The 20,287-nt window shown below is 46.5% G+C and overlaps 1 protein-coding gene across 2 annotated transcripts in view; it reads left to right on the top strand.

The window, feature by feature from the left end:
* BAALC (BAALC binder of MAP3K1 and KLF4) overlaps positions 1-19,873 on the top strand; it is an 88,822-nt gene extending 68,949 nt beyond the window's left edge. The window contains exons 2-3 of one of the 2 annotated variants that reach the window (XR_011491497.1): positions 1,491-1,590; positions 3,240-3,328. Coding sequence is in view for 1 of the 2 variants with exons in the window: in XM_070477311.1 (XP_070333412.1) it covers positions 3,240-3,421; positions 18,600-18,710 (293 nt within the window). In the remaining variant the exon portion in view is untranslated. Of the gene's footprint in view, positions 1-1,490; positions 1,591-3,239; positions 3,422-18,599 lie in introns of those variants that run through there. The other variant, XM_070477311.1, reaches the window with a different exon arrangement.
* The last annotated feature ends 414 nt before the right edge of the window (positions 19,874-20,287 follow it).

Here is a 20,287-nt window from a genome sequence, read left to right as displayed (position 1 = left end):
CTGCCTGCTCTTGGCCAGTTGCTTTTTTTGTTCCGCAGTCCATCACACGACAAATAACTGGTCCTATGTGCATGATTAACACCCAGCTCCCAGCACTTGTAACTCACGTCATGAGTTTGACAGCACTGAAACTGGTCTATACCCTCTTCAACCAGGCAAGTTCAGTTGGACAAGTTCACCCTTGGATGTTCTAGGGATGTCAGATTGTCATTTTTTGTTGTTGTTCAGTCACTCAGTTGTGTCCAACTCTTTGAGACCCCATGGACTGCATCATGCCAGGCTCCCCTGTCCCTCACTATCTCCTGGAACTTGCTCAAGTTCATGTACGTTGAGTCAGTGATGCCATCCAACCATCTCTTCCTCTGTCGTCCCCTTCTCCTCCTGCCCTCAATCTTTTCCAGCATCGGAGTCTTTTCTCGTGAGTCGGCTTTACACATCAGGTGGCCAAAGTATTGGAGCTTCAGCTTCAGCTTCAGCATCAGTCCTTCCAATGAATATTCAGGGTTGATTTCCTTTAGGATTGACTGGTTTCATCTCCTTGCAGTCCAAGGGACTATCAAGAGTCTTCTCCAGCACCACAATTTGAAAGCATCAATGCTTCCATGCTCAGCCTTCTTTATGGTCCATCCGTACATTTCCAAATGCTTGTGTTCAGTTCTTATAGTTACCCCACAGCAGACCAGTAACAACAGTGGATCATGATGAGAAGCTCTGCTTCAGACTCTTCTGTGGGTGCCGGGATCCTGGAATTACCCGTCCAAATCACACAGACCTGCGTCCAGGGTCTTCATGGGCCTCTTCACCTAAGTCATTCTCCTGGTTTGCATTTCCCTAGGCCAAGGGGCAGCTGTTTGCAGGGGGCGGTGGGGATGGAGATTGAATATGTATGCTGGGGTATCTGTACATATGCGTTTGAAGCACTGCTGATGCAGGATGGAAGGAGAATGGGAAGAGAAGGGGGTCAGGCTGCCAGCTGGTGGAGGAAGAGGAGCACAAAAATTTGGGGTGAGCCCAGCTGAAGGAATCCAGCCATTTCTTGACACATCTGGAACTTATCCAGAGTGCCTGCCAGTCAGGAAGCTTTCGACCAGGCATCTTCCATTTTGACTTACAGTGTTTTGAATTTGGATTTCTATCCATGGTTATGGTCAAGAGCCTTCTAGCACTTTGCAGAGCGGGTGGGTGGCACATGGACATGTGCGTCCTTCAGATCCCTACCTTAACTGCACGGAGACTGCAGCATCATAAGCTCTGCCCCTCCCTCTGTTAGTGTATCAGATACACAGCTTCTGATGCCTGCCTCGTGCCAGATTTCTCAACACTCTGGGAAAGGATTTTGTTTATTTCCCTTAAGTTTGAAAGCAAACCTTGGCTAACACCCCAAAAGTAAGACAGGCAAATGACTCAAACATTTAAATACACACACATACACACAATTAGCCAGTAGGCATATAAGTAATATATCTTATGTTTATGTTTTATTTGTAAAGGATATTATGAATGATCCAAAGAAACAGCTGGATAAAGAGGTACACCGGGCAAGGTCTGAAAGAGTTCTGAGCACAGGAGCGTCTGAGCTGTGGAGTTGGGGTATGCCACTCTCCCAGCACCTGTATGCTTTCACCAACCTGGAGGCTCCCCCAAACACTGTCACATAGGGATGTTTAGGGAGGTTTGATCATGTAGGCATCGTCAATTCCTAACTCAAGTCTCCAATCCCTCTCCCCTCCCCAGAGGTTGGAAGGTGGAGCTGAAAGTTCCAAGCTCCTACTGAAGGTCAGGTCTTCCTGGCAACCAGCCCTCACCCTGAAGGGGGCCACCCGGGGGGCCACCAGGAGTTGCCTCCTTATAACAAATAATCCTCTCTCTTTCCTGTCACACATGAAATTCCAAGGGATTTGGGAGCTCTGCGTCATGAAGTGTGAGCCACCTAGGGGGCCACCAGGAGTTGCCTCCTTATAACAAATAATCCTCTCTCTTTCCTGTCACACATGATATTCCAAGGGATTTGGGAGCTCTGGGTCATGAAGTGTGAGCAAATACAAAATGTTGTCACAGAAGGTGCTGCTGTCACCCGTTCTTACTCAGGAAATGACAAGGGTTTTAGGAACTCTATGCCGGGAACTGGGGACCGAGACCAAATGTATATTTCTTTTTATATCACAATGTCCTCCCGTCACAGACCGCTCCGTCATTGCTGACTGTCCTTGCGGAAATGGAATGACTAACCTGCCTGGCTGCCCTTGGCCTCCCCGTGGCCATCACAGCCGCTGCTGTTTTCCTGGCTCCCACTTGCCACCCCCACCCCCAGTGCTCCCTGGACCACCTTTTGTCCTTTCAATTAGATACTCTTTATCCACGAATTCCTCTCTGTGGTCCTCCTCTGGCTTTTCTTTTCTCTTTCCCTTTTTTGGCCTTGCCACACAACTTGTGGGATCTTAGTTGCCTGACTGACCAGGGATTGAACCCTTGCCCTCAGCAGTGAAAGCTTGGAGTCCTAGCCACTGGACAACCAGGGAATTCCACCCTCTTGCTTTTTACTGAGGCCGTGTTTAAACTTCATTCTGTCATTTCTTGGCTTTCCCTAGGAGGAACCACATACTCAGTCCAACACCTTTAAATGGAATTATGTAAAAAACAATGTGATACCTTCAACACATTAATCCCACCTTTAGGAATTTATCCTATGAGATAATTAAGAATAAAACTTTAGCCTCACTGGCTTTCATCACTGTAACATTTGATATGAAAAGGTAAAAATAAATATCCAATTAAAGAGCATTAGTTAAATAAATAGTGACACATCCATACAGTGACAGACCAGACAAAGTGTATGAAAAATAATGACAGAATACTTAAGGGTGTGGAAAAATGTCATTGATGTATTATGAAGTAAAAATTTGAGGTTACGAAATTATTTTAAAGTCTTATTTTTGTAAAAACAGGGGCTTCTCTGGTGGTTAAGACTATGGGCTTTCAACACAGGGGTTACAAGTTCGATCCCTGGTCAAGGAAATAAGACTGCACATGGTGTGCCATGTAGTCAAAAATTATTTTTCAATTTTTTTTTTAAAAGAAGAGGAAAAAAAAACCCGACGCATGTTCTTATAGAAAATGTAGCTCTGCATGATGGGATTTCTGGGTGACATTTATTTCTTCATTTCTGCTGTCTTGGGGATTGTTTGCAGTAACTGCCATGGGCAAGACTCTAGTCCCAGGCCCTGCTTCCCTCCCTGCAGGTGTGCTGGAAGATGGCGTGACCTCCAGTGGCGTGACCTCCAACGGCGTGCCCCGATCGACAGCCCCGAGTGGAATATCCAACCCAGAGAAGATGATGAGCTGTGGGACCCAGTGCCCGAACCCTCAGAGCCTCAGCTCGGGCCCCCTGGCCCAGAAACAGAACGGCCTCCGGACCGCAGAGGTAGGTCACGGCCACAGAACAGACTGGGGACCGGAGTCAGGGGGGAGAAGCTTGCTTTTGGGCAGAGCCAAGCTGAGGCTGCGCCCACGGAAGCGGCCGTGATGGCTCACCTTGCCAAAGGAAATTCTCCACCCACCCGTGTGAAAATCTTTGCAAAGAAAACAGCACGGCCCCACCTCCCACCCCCTGCCTTGAGGGCTGCTGTGTTTGGTTGAATCAGCGGAAATGGGTCCTTGATATTTGCGCTCTGGAGGAAGTGTGTGTTTGTTTAAATACAGCTTTGTTCAAGGGTCTCCTTTGCTGTCGCATCTTGATAGTGAGGACCGTACTGGTCGCAGGAACTAGTCTCGGGCCAGGCAGTCAGCCGTCACAGGGCTTGGCAGGGAACGAGACCAGAGCCCAGCGTGTAGGAGACAAGCCTGGTGTCTTATCTCACCCTCCTGCTAGGCGGGCAGCAGGAGGGTCCCCAGGGGGGCTCCTGTTGTAGGATGTGGTGACGGCATCACCCCACACTGTTGCTATTGGAGATGGAGTGGGGCTGCAGACCTGGACCTAGCTGGCATCCTTTCTGACTCTTTGTTTTCTCTCAGAGCCATTCTTGGGAAGGACTCCGCCTGCTGCTCCTGGACTGCTCCTTAGCAGACCAGCACGGGGGTCTGCAGCCTTTCCCCTCCGCCCCCCACCCCCCACTCCCTCGTCATCCCCCATAACCCACTTCAAAGTCCCCTGCTTACCTGCTCACTCAGTACCTGTCTGTCTCATCTCCTCTGTCAAAACTCACCGCTCCTGTCCCTCTGCCCAGTGCCATCTATTGTACGTCTGAAGATCTGACTGGATTCTCTAATGATAGAATTCGGGCCCACATCAGTGAGTTGCCTCTCTAAGCTTTGGTCAGAAAACCTGTTGCAAAGTTAGCTCCAATACTCCTGGACTATGTGCTTCGAAGAAATCACTCAGTCTCCCAGAGTCTCAGGTTCCTTATCCACACAACGGAAATGATAGCAAAATGAGACAACAGATGGGCCTGCTCTTTGGGAACTGAAAAGTGCAGTGAGAAAGGCAGTAAGGATTCATTTTAACAGGGGCTGGTTAGACACCCAGCACCGTAACCCCGTGAAAGCAAACACTGATGGTGGTTCTTCAGACACATAGAGGGTCATGGGTCGGGGGTAGATTTGAGGGCAGTGGGAGATTTGAGGACCCTTCCTGGGGTCCTGTGTGGTCTGCTTTTTTCGTGCATAAGCTGACCTTCTAGAGGCCCAAGCATCATTGCCATCTCCCAAGGCGGTCTGGGTCCCACAGAACGATGCCCAGAAGCTGTCACTGCTCTAGGGCAGGCCCTCACTTTTGTTCCCCAGCCTGCTTCCCACACTGCACCCTCACCTTTTGAGCCTGTAACATTTGAGTAAGTAACATTAAATTGAAACAAGTGACTATAAGAAAAGTAGAGCAGAGAGATCTCAAAGTCCTTTTTTTGTTGAAGAAAAATGTATTAGTCTGCTATTGCCACAATAATGCTGCATGACAAAGCAAATCAATATTCAGGGGCTTAAAACAGCAATCTTTCTCCTCGCTATCAACCACAACTTGAACAGCTAGACCTGACTTCAGACCCCAAGTCTAGCTTAGTCTGTTCTGTGTGTATAACTGGGAATCAGGCTAAAAGAGCATCAGCTCGCTGAGGTATATTATGGCTGTGGGAAACCCAGGAGGGCAAGCCCATTTCATGTCACTGCTCCCATCAGACCATCTGACCTCCTACTGATAACACAGACAAACCCAACATCAGCAAGACAAGGAAGTGGAGTCTGTCTGCAGTGGATAGACAGCAAAGAATTAGCAATCTAGTACATACAGCGTACATACAGAAAAATGTACAAGTCAGTCCTAAGTTCAATGCATTTTAATAAGGGGACACACATGTAACCATCATGTGTAAGGAGACAGAGAACAGTGTCATTACTCCAGATATCCCGTGTGCCCCTCACCATAGGGACTTGGATGCACCAGTCACCATCCGCCTCCACAAGATAAGCACTCTCTGACTTCTATCATTAGATATCAGTTTTGTTTATTTTTGACTTTTATAAATGGAATCATATAGTATGTGCTCTTTTGGGTCCAGCTGTTTTTGTTCAGCATTATGCTAGTGGGAATCATCCATGGTGTTATGAGTTGCAAAAATTTCCTCATCTTCACTGCCATGTAGATTCTGTTAAATGAATACACCACAGTTTAAGGACATTTGGGCTGTTTCTAGTTTAGGGCTGTTGTGAACAACACAGCTGTTAACATTCTTTTTTTTAAATTAATTTTTATTAGAGTATGGTTGCTTAACATGAATGTTATATATATTACACATATATTTATTCTTTTTTGTATTCTTTTTTTCTTTTTGGCCACATCGTGTGGGGATTGAACCTGTGTGCCCTGCACTGGGAGCTGGGAGTTTTAACCACTGGACCCCCAGGGAAGTCCCAACTATTAACATGCTTGTGTGCTTTGGTAGACATTCCCTTCTCTGGGGTATGTACCCAGAAGTAGAATTCCTGGCTCATAGGATGTGTACATATTTGACCTTAATAGATACTGACACAGTTTTCCAAAGTGGTTATATCACCTAACATGCTAACTGGCTGCCGATGAGTTCCCGTTAGGGACCATAAGAATGTAAGGCCAGTAAGCTGTGCTTCGTCCTATCTTTCCTAGTCTTCTACATGCAGCCTGAGGTCTAAGCACTTCATCATATCATTGATCCTCAGAGTGTGGATACTGTTGTCTCCAGTGTACAGATAAGAATGGAGCCTCGGGTGCTTCAGGAAAGCTCTCCCCACTGTGTGGGAGTTAAAAGGGGACCAGGTAGAGTCCGCCCTCCCGAGGCTCCAGCCCCACTGAAAACTGTGTCGCTGGGCGTGAGGACCACACACCTGACCAACGCGACCGACCCAGCACCGGGGAGGAGCTGGCGCGCACTGATAAGCCCAACACACCGCTTTTGTTTTCAGATTCAGTGAACAATGGTGTGTACTAAGTATTTCCAAAATAAGATCAAGGAGCAGATAGCTTCAGACAATTGCTGAAGTGCATCAGCGGTCTTCCTGTCCTGAGACCTCCTGGGCCACCAGGTGTCCTGACCTCTTCAAGGGCAAAGATTTCTACCAAAGGTAGAAAAAGCTGTCTTGTCAGCTTACAAGACAGGCCCACCTCTGATTGAAGCTTCTGTTAACACAGCGCTCAGAATCTGCCTAGAATCTGCTTTTTCTAAAAAAAAAGGATTGGTCTTCCCTGGTGGTCTAGTGGTTAAGAATCTGCCTGCTAATGCAAGGGACACCAGTTCGATCCCTGGTCCTGAAAGATCCCACGTGCCAGAGAGCAACTTAAAGCTTGTGTACCTCAATGACTGAGCTGCTGTAACTGGAGAAAGCCCGCACGTAGTAACAAAGACCCAGCACAGCCAAAAAATACACACACAAAAAAGTCTTTTAAATAAAGAAAACGATTTTCTTCCTATTCCATCTAGGGCCTTTGACACACCATCTCTTCCTGGCGTGTCTCCTACTCCAGGCTAGAGCTTCCTGCATTTTCTGTGTCTGGCACAGGCAGTATCCACTGGCTTGTTCCGGTTGCCTTTGGCTCCCCAAGATCACCTAGTACTTCACAGCGTTCCCCTAGACATCATCAGGCCACCAGCTAATGGTTCTTGGGCACTTTTTTAAAGCTCCCCTTCTCCAGAAGAACCTGTTCATGAAGCATGCATCATCATGCCCATGTCTGCTCAGTGTTTCCGTTCAGATTGACAGACCATCTTTGTGGGTTAAAGGCAATCCTCACCCGGTGTGGAAAATTTCCTTGTTGAGTCGTGTAAGAACGTTTTGGATTCATTCATCTGATGCTCACCCACTGAGTGCTGTCTGGGTGCCAGGCACTGTTCTGATGCCAAGGGTCCAGGAGTAGAAGAGGCAGCTGCTGCTTTTAATGGCACTGAGCCTGGGCAGGCAGATAATACAGGGTAAATGAACAAAGCCTTACGTATTTGAAATGGTGCTGTGAAGGAAATGAAAGGTCACTGGTAGGGGATGGTAGTTCAGCTCAGTTCAGTCGCTCAGTTGTGTCCGACTCTTTGTGACCCCATGGACTGCAGCACTCCAGGCCTCCCTGTCCATCACCAACTCCCAGAGCTTACGCAAACTCATGTCCATTGAATCAGTGATGCCATCCAACCGTCTCATCCTCTCGTCCTCTTCCCCTACTCGATTTAATGTAGACGTAATCCCACAGTTCACATCACTTTCCGAAGGGTGATGGGGGCAGCTGACGCCTATGAGCAGCTCCTCGAATTCGGAGCCCCGCTCCAATCCACGCCCCATCAGACCAACCACAGCTTTCTTTCAGTTCGCTCTGGCCTCTGTCTCATGCCTGGTGTTAATAGGTGATAACTGGCAGAAAGAATGTGACAAAAGTGATGTTTCACGAGCTGGAACTGTCTCGGTGGGGCACTCTTTCTTTCTCTATTAAACCTTGATTTGCTCCAGTCACCTGGGACCTTTTTGACTGAAGAGTGGCTGATAAATCATCGACTGTCTCCTCCCCACCCCTTCCCTGAGCCCAGCAGATAGCACAAGGGGAAGCTCTGTAGCTGCTTGTTCTCTCCTGCTAATGAATTGCTCAGGAGCTCCGAGCCACCTCCAGACCTGACTCTCCAACCCGTTTCTTCAGGCTGAGGACTCCTGTTTTCCTCCTCCAGAGCTGTTTCCTCAAGTATTCAGCTAAGGTAGAGAAGTGAATATGGATGTAGCTCTGGGCACACGAAACTCTGGTCTGTGGCCGGCCTCCCAGTGGAGCCTTCACATCCTCAGAAGCTTCATCCTTTTGGGATGCTTTATTATTATTGGCAGAGTGGCCAGACCTTGCCAAACAAACTAGCCGATGCCTGCGCTGGTTCTCGGCTAAGCATCCTCTCCCTTCCTTGCTCCCAGCCCCCTCCTCTCTTCAGTTCCAATTGTCAGCAAGGCTCGGCAGGGTCCAGGAAAGGTAGGTGACGCCTCAGAGATGTGGATGTGACCAGAGGGGCAGGCGTAATCCCGAAAGGAGGATGAAACCAACCCAGAATTTCTCCTGGTGGCGGTAATATCAGATCCATGACGAGAGTTTGGAAAGGAAATATGAGTTTCTCTTAGAGAAACAAAAACATGATGTTAAAAGGAGAGAGAGAGAGAGAGAGAGAGAGAAAAGGCACATTTAGGACAAGAGAGGAAGACCCGGTAGAAGGGGCCTCCTTTGATGCATGTTCTAGTTTGAGCCTGGGAAAAGGAAGCAATGTGGCAGTTTAGGGGTGGGGTCTGTGTGTGTGTGTGTCTCTGTGTGTGTGTGGTGATTTCCACAATTGCATGTATATATTAGCTGCTACCTTATGTAGATGAAGAATTGCAAGACTCGCTGTTCACCTAAGGATCTGCAGAAAAACCAATTTGATTAGAAGACTCTCAGGGCAGAGATGGAGAAGGAAATGGCAATCCACTCCAGCATTCTTGCCTGGAGAATCCTGTGGATGGTGGAGCCTGGTGGACTGCTGTCCGCGGGGTTGCACAGACACAACTGAAGCGACTTAGCATGCATGCATGTGTTGGAGAGAGAAATGGCAGCCCACTCCAGTGTTCTTGCCTGGAGAATCCCAGGGACGGAGGAGCCTGGTGGGTTGCCATCTTTGGGGTCGCATGGAGTCAGACACGACTGAAGTGACTTAGCAGCAGGGCAGAGACCTTCTTATTCTCCTTTGTATTCTTCCATTGTCCCCTGAGCCCGCCTCAGGAGTGTGCACCTAGCATGTACTCAGTGACTGGTTTTTTAACTGATTTTTCAATTGGAGGAAAATCACTTTACAACATTGTGATGGTTTTAGTCCTAAAACAACACAATTACACATATATCGCCTCCCTCCGCTCCCCTCACCCCACCCCTCTAGATCATCAGAGTGCCTGGCTGGGTTCCCTGTGCTATATAGCAATGTCTCAAGCCTGTTATACAGAGTGAAGTAAGTCAGAAGGAGAAAAACAAATATGGTATGTTAACTCACCAATTGTTGATGAATGCGGTCGGCCTGGGACTTCATTAAGATTAGAAAGATTTCCCACGGGTCCACTCCCAACTCACCCCACCCCCCGTGCCACCATCATATGATTGATGACTATTCCCTTGGAGCCAACTGCTTTCTAAAGCAGGTTCTACTGCCCTCCTAGCATTTGATCTATCTGAGGTTTAAGTTGAAAAGCAACAACTCCTTTTGGCACCAGATACCTGATAAATAAAAACCCCTAGACTTAGTTAGCCTGAACTAGCGCAAGTGGCTGTGTTCTGTGTAGGATTTGCTTTAGGTTTGGGGAGCTCTTGAGAATTTGCCCAAGGCATGGTCTGACCCCTGCCTTTGGAGGCTAGTGTCCTGGCCCTTGGTGGAGTTGCTGAGGTCAAATGTTTCCTGAACAACCTCATGTTAATGCCACACTGGAGAAGGAAATGGCAACCCACTCCAGTATTCTTGCCTGGAGAACTCCATGGACACAGGAGCCTGGCAGGCTACAGTCCATGGGGTTGCAGAGAGTAGGACACGAATGAGAAAATAATATAACATAACATATTGAGAGTTTTGCCCGAGGCATGGTCTGACTCTTGCCTTTGGAGGCTAGTATCCTGGCTCTCGGTGGAGTCGCTGAGATCAAATGTTTCCTGAACAACCTCACATTAATGCCAGTGAAGCAGCAGCAAATAAATTCCTGGAACTGGGGGAACAGCTAGAAGTCTGTTATTGTGTGTCTCCTTTTAATGGGGCGTGATGGAAAAGAAGAAAAATGCCTTGAGCTGTAGCTGACAAGGCTCAAGCTTTCATCTTTTGGGAAGGCGGAGAGGAAGAACCAGCATTTCTGTGTCTACTGTGAACCAGACCCCCTGTATATATACATGGCATCATCTTTAACCCTCACAGTGATAAGTGGTCAGTAACATCATTCATTCCCCAGCTGGGGAAACAGGCTTGGAAAGGTAAGGCCAGCGTGGCACAGGGAGTAGTATCTGGCTGTGTTGGCATTCAAATCCAGGTCTGTCTGCCTCCAAACTCTACGATCTTCCTTCCCATTTCCTGACGCAAAATGGTGGAGAATTTAGTGTGAGTGATGGCGATTGCAGGAATCTATATGTGAGACCCAAAGCCCACATCCACCCTCCTCCCGTCTTTAGTTCAACTCACCACCCGTGTTGACATTGTGAAAGAAAGTGAAAGTGAAAGTCACTCAGTTGTGTCCAACTTTTTGCAACCCCATGGACTGTAGCCTGCCAAGGTCCTCTGTCCATGTAATTCTCCAGGCAAGAATACTGGAGTACATAGCCATTCCCTTCTCCTGGGGATCTTCCCAACCCAGGGATCAAACCCAGGGCTTTCTGCATTATAGGCAGATTCTTTAGCTGATGACGCTGACTTTGGGCAAATTGCTTTAGCCTGAGTGACTTCAGCTGCCTCCTCAGAAAAAGAGAGCACAGCTGCATTCCTGGCCGTCTTTCAGGGATGGTCAAAAGGAACAATTAATAATGAGCATGATTGAGATCCTGTAGGAAAGTTCTAGAACATTTAGGCAGGACAATGCAAACAGGTTCTCCTCCCAGGGATTTTTTTCTCTTTCTTTCTCATCTGAAGATGTATCTTTACACTTATGTCCTTCATCAGATTGTCAGGTGTCTGTTATGTGATAGGCACTAAGTTAGATGCTGGGAATACCAGACTGGGTCCCTACCCCCTTGAAGTTTTAATCTAATGAAGATGTAAAAATAAGCATGTAAACAAGCAGATAAATAGATAACCCAATCTCTGGTTAAAGGCCAAGAAGAAAGTCCAGAGTACCAGGAGAGGAAATGAGACAGCCCCATACTGTGTCTGCTTAGAAAATCCCTTCAACGCTCCCTAGGAAATGATGAGCTGTGATCACCTCTGGGGAAAGCGTGGTGTGGCCCCAGCATGGGAACAAGTGTGGCTTGTCACTGTGCCCTTCCCTACTCTGTGAATTTCTTTTACCATAATTACATATCATTTGTATAATTTATAAAAAATACTAGCTACATAGAACATTGGTGTCAGATAAATCATGATCTTGAGGACTGGTGGTCCAGTGGTTAAGTGTCCGCCTGCCAATGCAGGGGACACCGGTTAGATCCCTGGTTGGGGAACTAAGATCCCACAGGCTGCATAGCAACTAAGTCTGCGCTCTGCAACTAGGGAAGCCAGTGCAATGAGAAGCCCGTGCACCGCAGCAAAAAGCAGGCCCTGCTCACTGCAACTAGAGAAAGCTCACGCACAGCAGTGAAGACCCAGCACAGTCATCAGTAAATAAATACATTTCCAAAGAACATTTTGATCTCAGGAAGCCTTGTTTTCTTCATTGTCAACAAGGAACTGTGAAAAGGTCAGTACAGCCCTGTGTTAGGTGTATTCGTGGAGTCAAATTAAAGCAGAGAACATCACCATTTCCATTTGGGAGAAAAGTGAGAAAAGGCTGAGGAGACTTAGCTGCCCCCTTGAGTCCAGGCCTCCTTCCATGAGAATGAGCTGGCTCATTGACTTTTAAACCCCAGAAAGAAACACGTCCATCTGCCAGGAAGTTATAACAGTCAGTCTGGTTACCCTTGAGAAATGGCAGCCAGTAAGTTACTATTAATTAAACACGCAGTATCAAGAGGACTACAATCTATGATTCTAAACCTGCAGAAATTAAAACGAGGTGAGGGAAAAATAGAAAAGCTGTAAAACTGGGCAAGAAACAGGAGTGTGGCCTTTAACAAAAGCCAATGGTGATAAAACTCACAAGACAAGAATTTTAAAAGTGGAAGGATTGAATTAACAGACAGCCACAGAAGGAAAAGGTGCCAAACAGGCTTCTCTCAGCATTGAGTTGGGGACCATAAGATTTCCTTTTTTAAGCCAGTAATTGCAATAGGGACACATTTTGCTTTCCTGTCATTGAATAAAGAGAGTTGGCTGTTAAATCAAAAGCCTCAGATGGCTAAAAACCACATCAGAGGGGGAAATATCTGCGTCATACAAAATGCCATGGTCCCAGAGGCACAAGTGGTGTAACTGTTCTGTGTATCTATTTAGCTCTTCTCAGAAGAGGGCAAAACAGCTTACTTCTTGGGACTTCTAGACAAATTCTCTGGCCTTTTGGTTCTCTTTCTCATTCATCTTCTTTGTCCCTCTCATTTGGGCTTCAAATCTGAGGTTTCCAAGTTGTAACTACATTTAAGAAATGGCCAACCTCCTAGATGATTGTGCTGCTATAAAAAGGGTGGTTGCCTCTCTGAGGTCTCAGACTCCTAAGTTTCTCTTTCCTGTTTTAAGTCAATGCGCTGTTGTTCTAATTGTTTCATTTGTCATATTAAATACACTGTAATTATTTAAAAGTGGATTTGTTTGTGGCTTGGAATTGTCTGTGCCCATCATTAGAATACAGAACTCCAGTTTGTTCTTTATTCAAAGACATATCTTGTAGAGTTCTTATTACTGTTGGTATTTAGAAGTAGCCCCACCAACAGTGTTCTGGAGAATTCCATGGACTGTATAGTCATGGGGTCGCAAAGAGTCGGACACAACTGAGCGACTTTCATTTTCACCAACAGTCATGATTTCAATAACAAGAAAGATTTGAATTTGATATGTTTGACTGACATCATTTGTGAATGGAAATAATGTCAAAACTGTGTAACTGTGGCGACTAACTGCCCTGGTTTGTAGGGGCCTGAGGTGGTTCCCAGAATGTGGGATTTTGTTTGAAGATGGGATGGTCTTGGGCAAGCCAGGAGAAGTTGATCACCCTATTAATGCTTAGTCACATGCTTAATTCTCTCCCAAACCCTCCTCACAAAAACCACTAAGAAACAGGCATTATTCCCCCTTTCAGATAAGGGAGCTAAGATTCAGAGGTTCAAGCAATGTCTTGTACAGCTTGTTGTTTAGTTGCTAACCCATGTCCAACTCTTTTGTGACCCTGTGGACTGTAGCCTGCCAGTCTCTTAAGCCAACTAACAACAAAGCCTCATGCCAAATCCAGGTCTATCTGGCCCCCAAAGCTTGTCCTTTGAACATCTTCATTGTCAGGCTTTTGATTCACAGATTTAAGAAATTGCCCCATGGACTTCCCTGGTTGTCCAGAGGCTAGGACTTAGGGCTCCCAATGCAGGGGGCAGGTTCAATCCCTAGTCAGGGAACTAGATCCCACCTGCCTCAACTGCTGCTGTTAAAGATTCCATGTGCCACCACAAAGACAGAAGACTCAGCACAACCAAATAATATATTTTTTAAATTGCTCCAGTGTACTTGAGAGGCAAACCATACATATTCTGCAGTTTTTTGGGGAATGACTGTTTTGTAGCCTTTAGCTCTTAAACAGGCTGAAAAACTAACGATCATCCAACTATTAAATGTTTGCTTGGATTTTTTAAACTTATGCAGGCAGACTGAACCATGGAGCAAGAGCACTTTCTGTGTAGAATTTTTAATAACTTTGTGAAACCTTGCCAGTAACTCTAAAGAAAAGCAGTTCTACGGTTCAGAAAGTTTACGTTTCCATTCTGGAAAGCTCTCTTACTGCCTACTGGTTTGATGGGAATGCCGCCCTCCACTTGGCTCATTTCAAATAAGGCCTCTGTGTCTCTCCTCCATGCCGCAGTCCTCTAAGCTTTTATGCAATAACACCCAAAATGGAAATCAGATGGAATCAGCCTCATAATCACTACCGTTATATTTCGGAAACAGAAATCGTTGTGGGACTCTATGGGTTTTCTGCTTTTAGGGAAAAAATAAACACATAAAAGTCACTGCTAGGCCATAGTGCCAGTTCAGGCTTGGAGGAGCTAAGTGACAAGTGAAAGCGTTAGGCACTCAGTTGTGTCTGACTCTTTGCGACCCCATGGGCTGTAGCCCACCAGGCTCCTCTGTCCATGGAATTCTCCAGGCAAGAATACTGGACTGGGTAGCCATTCCCCTCTCCAGGGGATCTTCCCAACCCAGGGATCAAACCTGGGTCTCCTGCATTGCAGGCAAATTTTTACCATCTGAGCCACCAGGGAAGCCCCAAGTACAAGACTAAATTCTTAGACAGTACTGACTACTGATCATTAAAGAAAGGGTACATTCCTGAGAATGTGGTGCTTATTCATTCATTCACCCATTTATTCAACCAAAGTTAAATTGAAGGCCTTCTATGTCTCAGACTATGCTAGGTGCTGAGAACTTGATGAGGAAAACAATGATATCCTGTCTCATGAAATCAATGAATAAGGCTAAAGTTGCATATAGTCAAAATGATCAGTAAACATCCCTCAAATTACTCATGAAGTATTATCTTAGGTCAGGTTCCCTGGAAGCAGAGCTTGACATGAGGCTTCTTGTGCAAGTAAAGCATAATCTTTACTGTGAGTAAAAAGCGTAGTCTCAGGTGAAACCCTGAAGGTGGTGGGATGCAGGGTGGGGCAGAGGACCACGTTCTGCAAATACTGAGCTCAGCTGAAGAGTTTTAGTTGCAGCCTCAGCCTGATCCCTCAGGGAGCTCCAGAGTGTGAATGGCATCGCGGATTTATACCCCCTTGAGGCAAAAGGGCCAGTCTTTATATTCCCCATAATCAGGCATTAGCTTTGGGCTATCTCTAGAAATTCAGGTATAACCTGTTTGGTATTTCTGGGTGAGGTGGCTCCAGTCAGATGAGGGCAACTCTCAAAAGAAGGATGCAGCTCTAAGTGATTAGCAGCCAGAACTCAAAACAGTTGAGGGATGGAGGCACCAGCCAAGTAGAGGGCATCTGAGAGCAGCATCGCCAGCAGGCACTACACAGGATTTATGCAATGTGTTCAGTTCAGTTCAGTTGCTCAGTTGTGTCTGACTCTTTGCAACCCCATGGACTGCAGCACACCAGGCCTCCCTGTCCATCACCAACTCCTGGAGTCCACTCAAACTCATGTCCATCGAGTCGGTGATGCCATCCAACCATCTCATCCTCTGTCGTCCCCTTCACCTCCTGCCTTCAATCTTTCCCAGCATCAGGGTCTTTTCAAATGAGTCAGTTCTTCGCATCAGGTGGCCAAAGTATTGGAGTTTAAGCTTCAACATCAGGCCTTCCAGTGAACATTCAGGACTGATTTCCTTTAGGATGAACTGGTTGGATCTCCTTGCAGTCCAAGGGATTCTCAAGAGTCTTCTCCAACACCACAATTGAAAAGCATCAATTCTTCAGTGCTCAGCTTTCTCTATAGTCCAACTCTCACATCCATACATGACTACTGGAAAAACCATAACTTTGACTAGACGGACCTTTGTTGGGAAAGTAATGTCTCTGCTTTTTAATATGCTATCTAGGTTGGTCATAACTTTTCTTCCAAGGAGTAAGCATCTGTTAGAAACCTGCATTTCATCTATTTAAATACAACAGGGCAGTTATTGTCCAGTGAGGCAACAGGCCACCACTTCTTAGGATGCACTACAAATGAAATCATTGGCTTATGTTCAGGGACCGTGTTGTAAGAAAAAGAGGCTTCTATCTACACTAGGCTCACACCCAGAATGGGGAGAGGCTCATGCCGTGAGAGATGCTCTCACACATCTGAGACTTGTTTTCCAGGAAACCGGCTCTGAGATGTCATCCTGTGGGATGTTCTTTGGGAAGTCAGCGCTGCAGGAGACGGGGCTGGAAGCAGGAGTGGGGCAGAGGAAGTGGAGCCACTGTGCGGCTCTGACCACAGCCTCCACGAGCCCACCCCACGAGGAGCCCTGGAGCTAAATGGCTGGTCAGGGCTGGCCTGCTTTGGGTCAGGTAGCTAGGCGTTTGTACCCCTGCGGCACCCTCTCACTGGGCCACCTCGGGGAAGGAGGGCCTGGGGTGAGGGGACTTTCTGCAGCTGAGGCCTCCCTGAAGAGACGGCTGGAGGCTGTTTGATGGCTGCACTCTCTGCAGCTGGGCAGAGGGTCTCCCTGGTGTGGGGGTTGGGGGCACACGCGTCTCTGTCCAACACGATGACAACTTGGGAGGCCAGTCTGTTGCTCACTTGACGCACGTGATCACTGAGAGGAATAAGCACAGAATTACCCTCCCCCGGAACCCCGACTGGTTAAGGTTGTCTTCTCTTGAGGGGAAATGTGAGGATTGTGCACATATGCTTTAGGAATCTACAATTTAGTCAGTGCCTTAGTATTTAATATGAATTCTGGATTTTCATCATTAGTGTGTCTTCGCTTAGAAGTGGATAATCTACAGATTTAGAGAACACACTTGTGGTCACCAGTGCAGACAGGTAATGAGGAAGGGAGGCAATAATAGGGTTTTGGGGGAAAAATGGTTATTGTGTTATGCCCGCTGTCCGAATCCCCCAGCAGGAAACGAGAAGACCTCCATGACAATGCAACACACAAAGGAAGGGAAATTTATTGCTGACTCGAGCCAGGGCCCCTGCTGCAACCAATGCAGTGGTGCAAAGTCAGAGAGCCCCGAGCCCCAGTTTCCACGCACATTTATAGGGTGCTCGATTTCAAACATAAGCAGTGGGCAGTGGGCGCAAGCGGATTGGTTACACGTTTGCAAAGCAATTTTATTGGTACAAACTTTCGCGCGTGCGGGACTTTCCAGGGGAACTTCTCGGAGGTTTACTGGGCGCGTGCTGATTGGCTGGTCTCTGGTGGCCTGTTGAGGGTAGATTACCCTACCCTAGGGAGAAACTGAAACTTAGGCCTACTGTTAGTTCAGGGCGCCTGTCATGGTGCTAGTCTTGACAGTCTCACAATTGTAGGATTATATGAAATCATGTGTGTGAAACTTTTGAAAATGAGCTCCTTGGACTGCAAGGAGATCCAACCACTTCATCCTAAAGGAGATCAGTCCTGGGTGTTCATTGGAAGGACTGATGCTGAAGCTGAAACTCCAATACTTTGGCCACCTGATGCAAAGAGCTGACTCATTTGAAAAGATGTTGATACTGGGAAGATTGAGGGCAGGAGGAGAAGGGGACGACAGAGGATGAGATGGTTGGATGGCATCACCGACTCAATGGACATGAGTTTGAGTAAACTCTGGGAGTTGGTGATGGACAGGGAGGCCTGGCATGCTGCAGTTCATGGGGTTGCAAAGAGTTGGACACGACTGAGTGACTGAACTGAGCCGATGGAATTTAAAGAATCTTTCATTTAATTAAAAAATTGAAGAAAAAAAGAAGTGGATAATTTATCCTATTTTCTACTTATAATTCTTACCAGGTCTTTTTTTTTTCTTTTCTCATTTTGGTTAGTGACAGGCATTGTATCTTATATTCATTACCTTAGTTAGGGCTTATAATCACCTTATGAGTTAGGTACTATTATTATCTTCCATCTTACAGATGAGGAAACTCATCTAAGGGTTAGAGAGGTTAGGAAAAAACTTGCCTACAGTGAAATTTTAAAGTCAGTGCTCAAACCAAAGTCTGTCTGACTCCAAAGCTCAAACCCTTAGCTATTCCACCAAAGCCAACTGTGAAATCTCTCACATTGCCTTTTGATGGACCTTTGTTAATTGTTTCATTCATTCCTTCAACACTGCTTTACTAAGCACTTCTTAGAGATTCAACGGAACAACCTATGAAAAGGAATATACATGCATGTGTCCTTATAAGTTATTCTTCCTGCTTCTGTTTGTATGTGTGTGTGTGTGTAACAATTCAAGAGATTAATGCCAGTATGAGGACCTTTGGATATTTCCTAGTAACTCAATTCACTGCATTAAACTTTTTTTTTTCCATTTATTTTTATTAGTTGGAGGCTAATTACTTTACATCATTGCAGTGGTTTTTGTCATACATTGAAATGAATTAGCCATGGATTTACATGTATTCCCCATCCCGGTCCCCCCTCCCACCTCCCTCTCCGCCCTATCCCTCTGGGTCTTCCCGAGCACTTGTCTCATGCATCCAACCTGGGCTGGTGATCTGTTTCACCCTAGATATACATGTTTCGATGCTGTTCTCTTGAAACATCCCACCCTCGCCTTCTCCCACAGAGTCCACAAGTCTGTTCTATACATCTGAGTCTCTTTTTCTTTTTTTGCATATAGGGTTATCGTTACCATCTTTCTAAATTCCATATATATGTGTTAGTATACTGTAATGCATTAAACTTTTTAACAGGCTAAAAGGGACACTAAGCGGACGTCTGCAAAAGAAGTCACCATTAATGTCGCAGACAGCATCCGACAGGTGGAGAGAGGTCGAAGAATCACAAAGAACTGCATCAACTAGCAGAGTGTTCCACCAGCTGAAGGGCAGAGGGACTTCCCTGGTGCCCTTCACATCCTGGATATCGTCAAGGAACCCTGAAGAAGAGGTTGCCCGTGCTCCGTGGGAGCACGGCCGAGGGCTTCGGGATGCTGTCTCCGCCGGTTGAGACATTCTCAGCCTCCTGTATATCGCATAAATGCACTGGCACAGTGTTCCCATGGGGTAATAAACCACAAATATGTGTTCAGTTTGCCTCTTGTAACTCCTGCAGTGTGGTCTGATAGAAAAATGGTGAGCAAAAGCCACGGGCCAGTTTAGGGAACAGCAAAGTAGGAGGGGGTTCCGGCTGAGTCGGCTCTGTGCTCTCCTGGCCACGGTAGTATGCCCCGCTTAAGGCCACCTGATTCCTTCATTCTTCCTCTTTAAAGTACTACTATCACAAAGCTTACTTAACAGCTGGCTTTCTCCCAACTTTCTAGAATGAGGAATCAAGAAACAGGAAAACTGTTACTCTTGTTTCCTTAGCTCAGCATGAGACAGATTCAGATCCAATTTTATATGAACCAACCCCACCAGCAACTGATGTGTCCCCAGGAGGCCTCGGGGATACTGTCACACCTATTTCTCTCTCACCTGTCTTCAGCATCCCCCCAGGCCGGGGTCCACATCAGCCTCTGAACAACAATATTACAATTTTGGTCACTTCAGATGCCCTCAGGGCTCTGTAGACGTTGCATTTTTCCAGTTTTTCACTTGGCTTGTTTTTTTGAGTATTTTTTCTCCCCAGTAAGACCTTTGGCCCAATCAAAGAGTGGGCTCACAAGAGGGAGAAAATCTGGGACATGTTGGCTTCCCTTAGGCCTCTTTGCATAGCTCAGGACTGTGTCATTTGGTATCTGCAAAGAAATCCCTTTAGGAAGTTAGTACCTGGTTGGTGTGAAGTCACATGGGCTTTAGATCAACATGTACTCTGTCAGAAGTCAAGTAGCTGAGGGGGTAAATAAAAAAAATTTTTTTGATAGGAATAAAATTTTCTAGCATTTCTTTAAACATGTTAAGTGGACGTATTTTCCTCCAAAGTAATGTAGCCTGATTTTTAAAGGACTGTCAACATGTCTGAGGTTGGGAAAGGCAGGACTAAAGTTGTACTGAATGATACCAATAAACTCCGTGTTTAGCAGAAATGCGCAGTCTGATGGTGTATGTTTATCTAACATAGTCCGGAGAATTGACACAAGCTGGCTAAAAATTCAGATCCTTGGCCTCCATTCCTGCCAGCTATGTTATTCCTCAAACACAAGCAGGCAGTGTCCTTCCTTCCTTCAGTGGATTGTATATTTATTCACTAAACATTAAATGACAACCCTGTGTAAGGCAGATGCTGAGAGATTTAGAGTCTGGCCAGTCACTGCTGTGGCCTTCCCAGGTGGCGCTAGTGGTAGAGAACCCTCTTGCCAATGCAGAAGATGAAGAGACACGGGTTCAATCCCTGGGTGGGGAAGAGCTCCTGGAGAAAAAAGATGGCAACCCACTCCAGTATTCTATCCTGGAGAATCCCATGGACAGAGGAGCCTGGTAGGCTGTGGTCCATAGGGTCA

Source organism: Odocoileus virginianus, chromosome 15, assembly GCF_023699985.2.
Source record: "Odocoileus virginianus isolate 20LAN1187 ecotype Illinois chromosome 15, Ovbor_1.2, whole genome shotgun sequence".
In the NCBI taxonomy this organism is placed as follows: domain Eukaryota; kingdom Metazoa; phylum Chordata; class Mammalia; order Artiodactyla; family Cervidae; genus Odocoileus; species Odocoileus virginianus.
The sequence above is the reverse complement of the archived record's forward strand: the minus strand, read 5'-3'. Positions and strand labels throughout refer to the sequence as shown.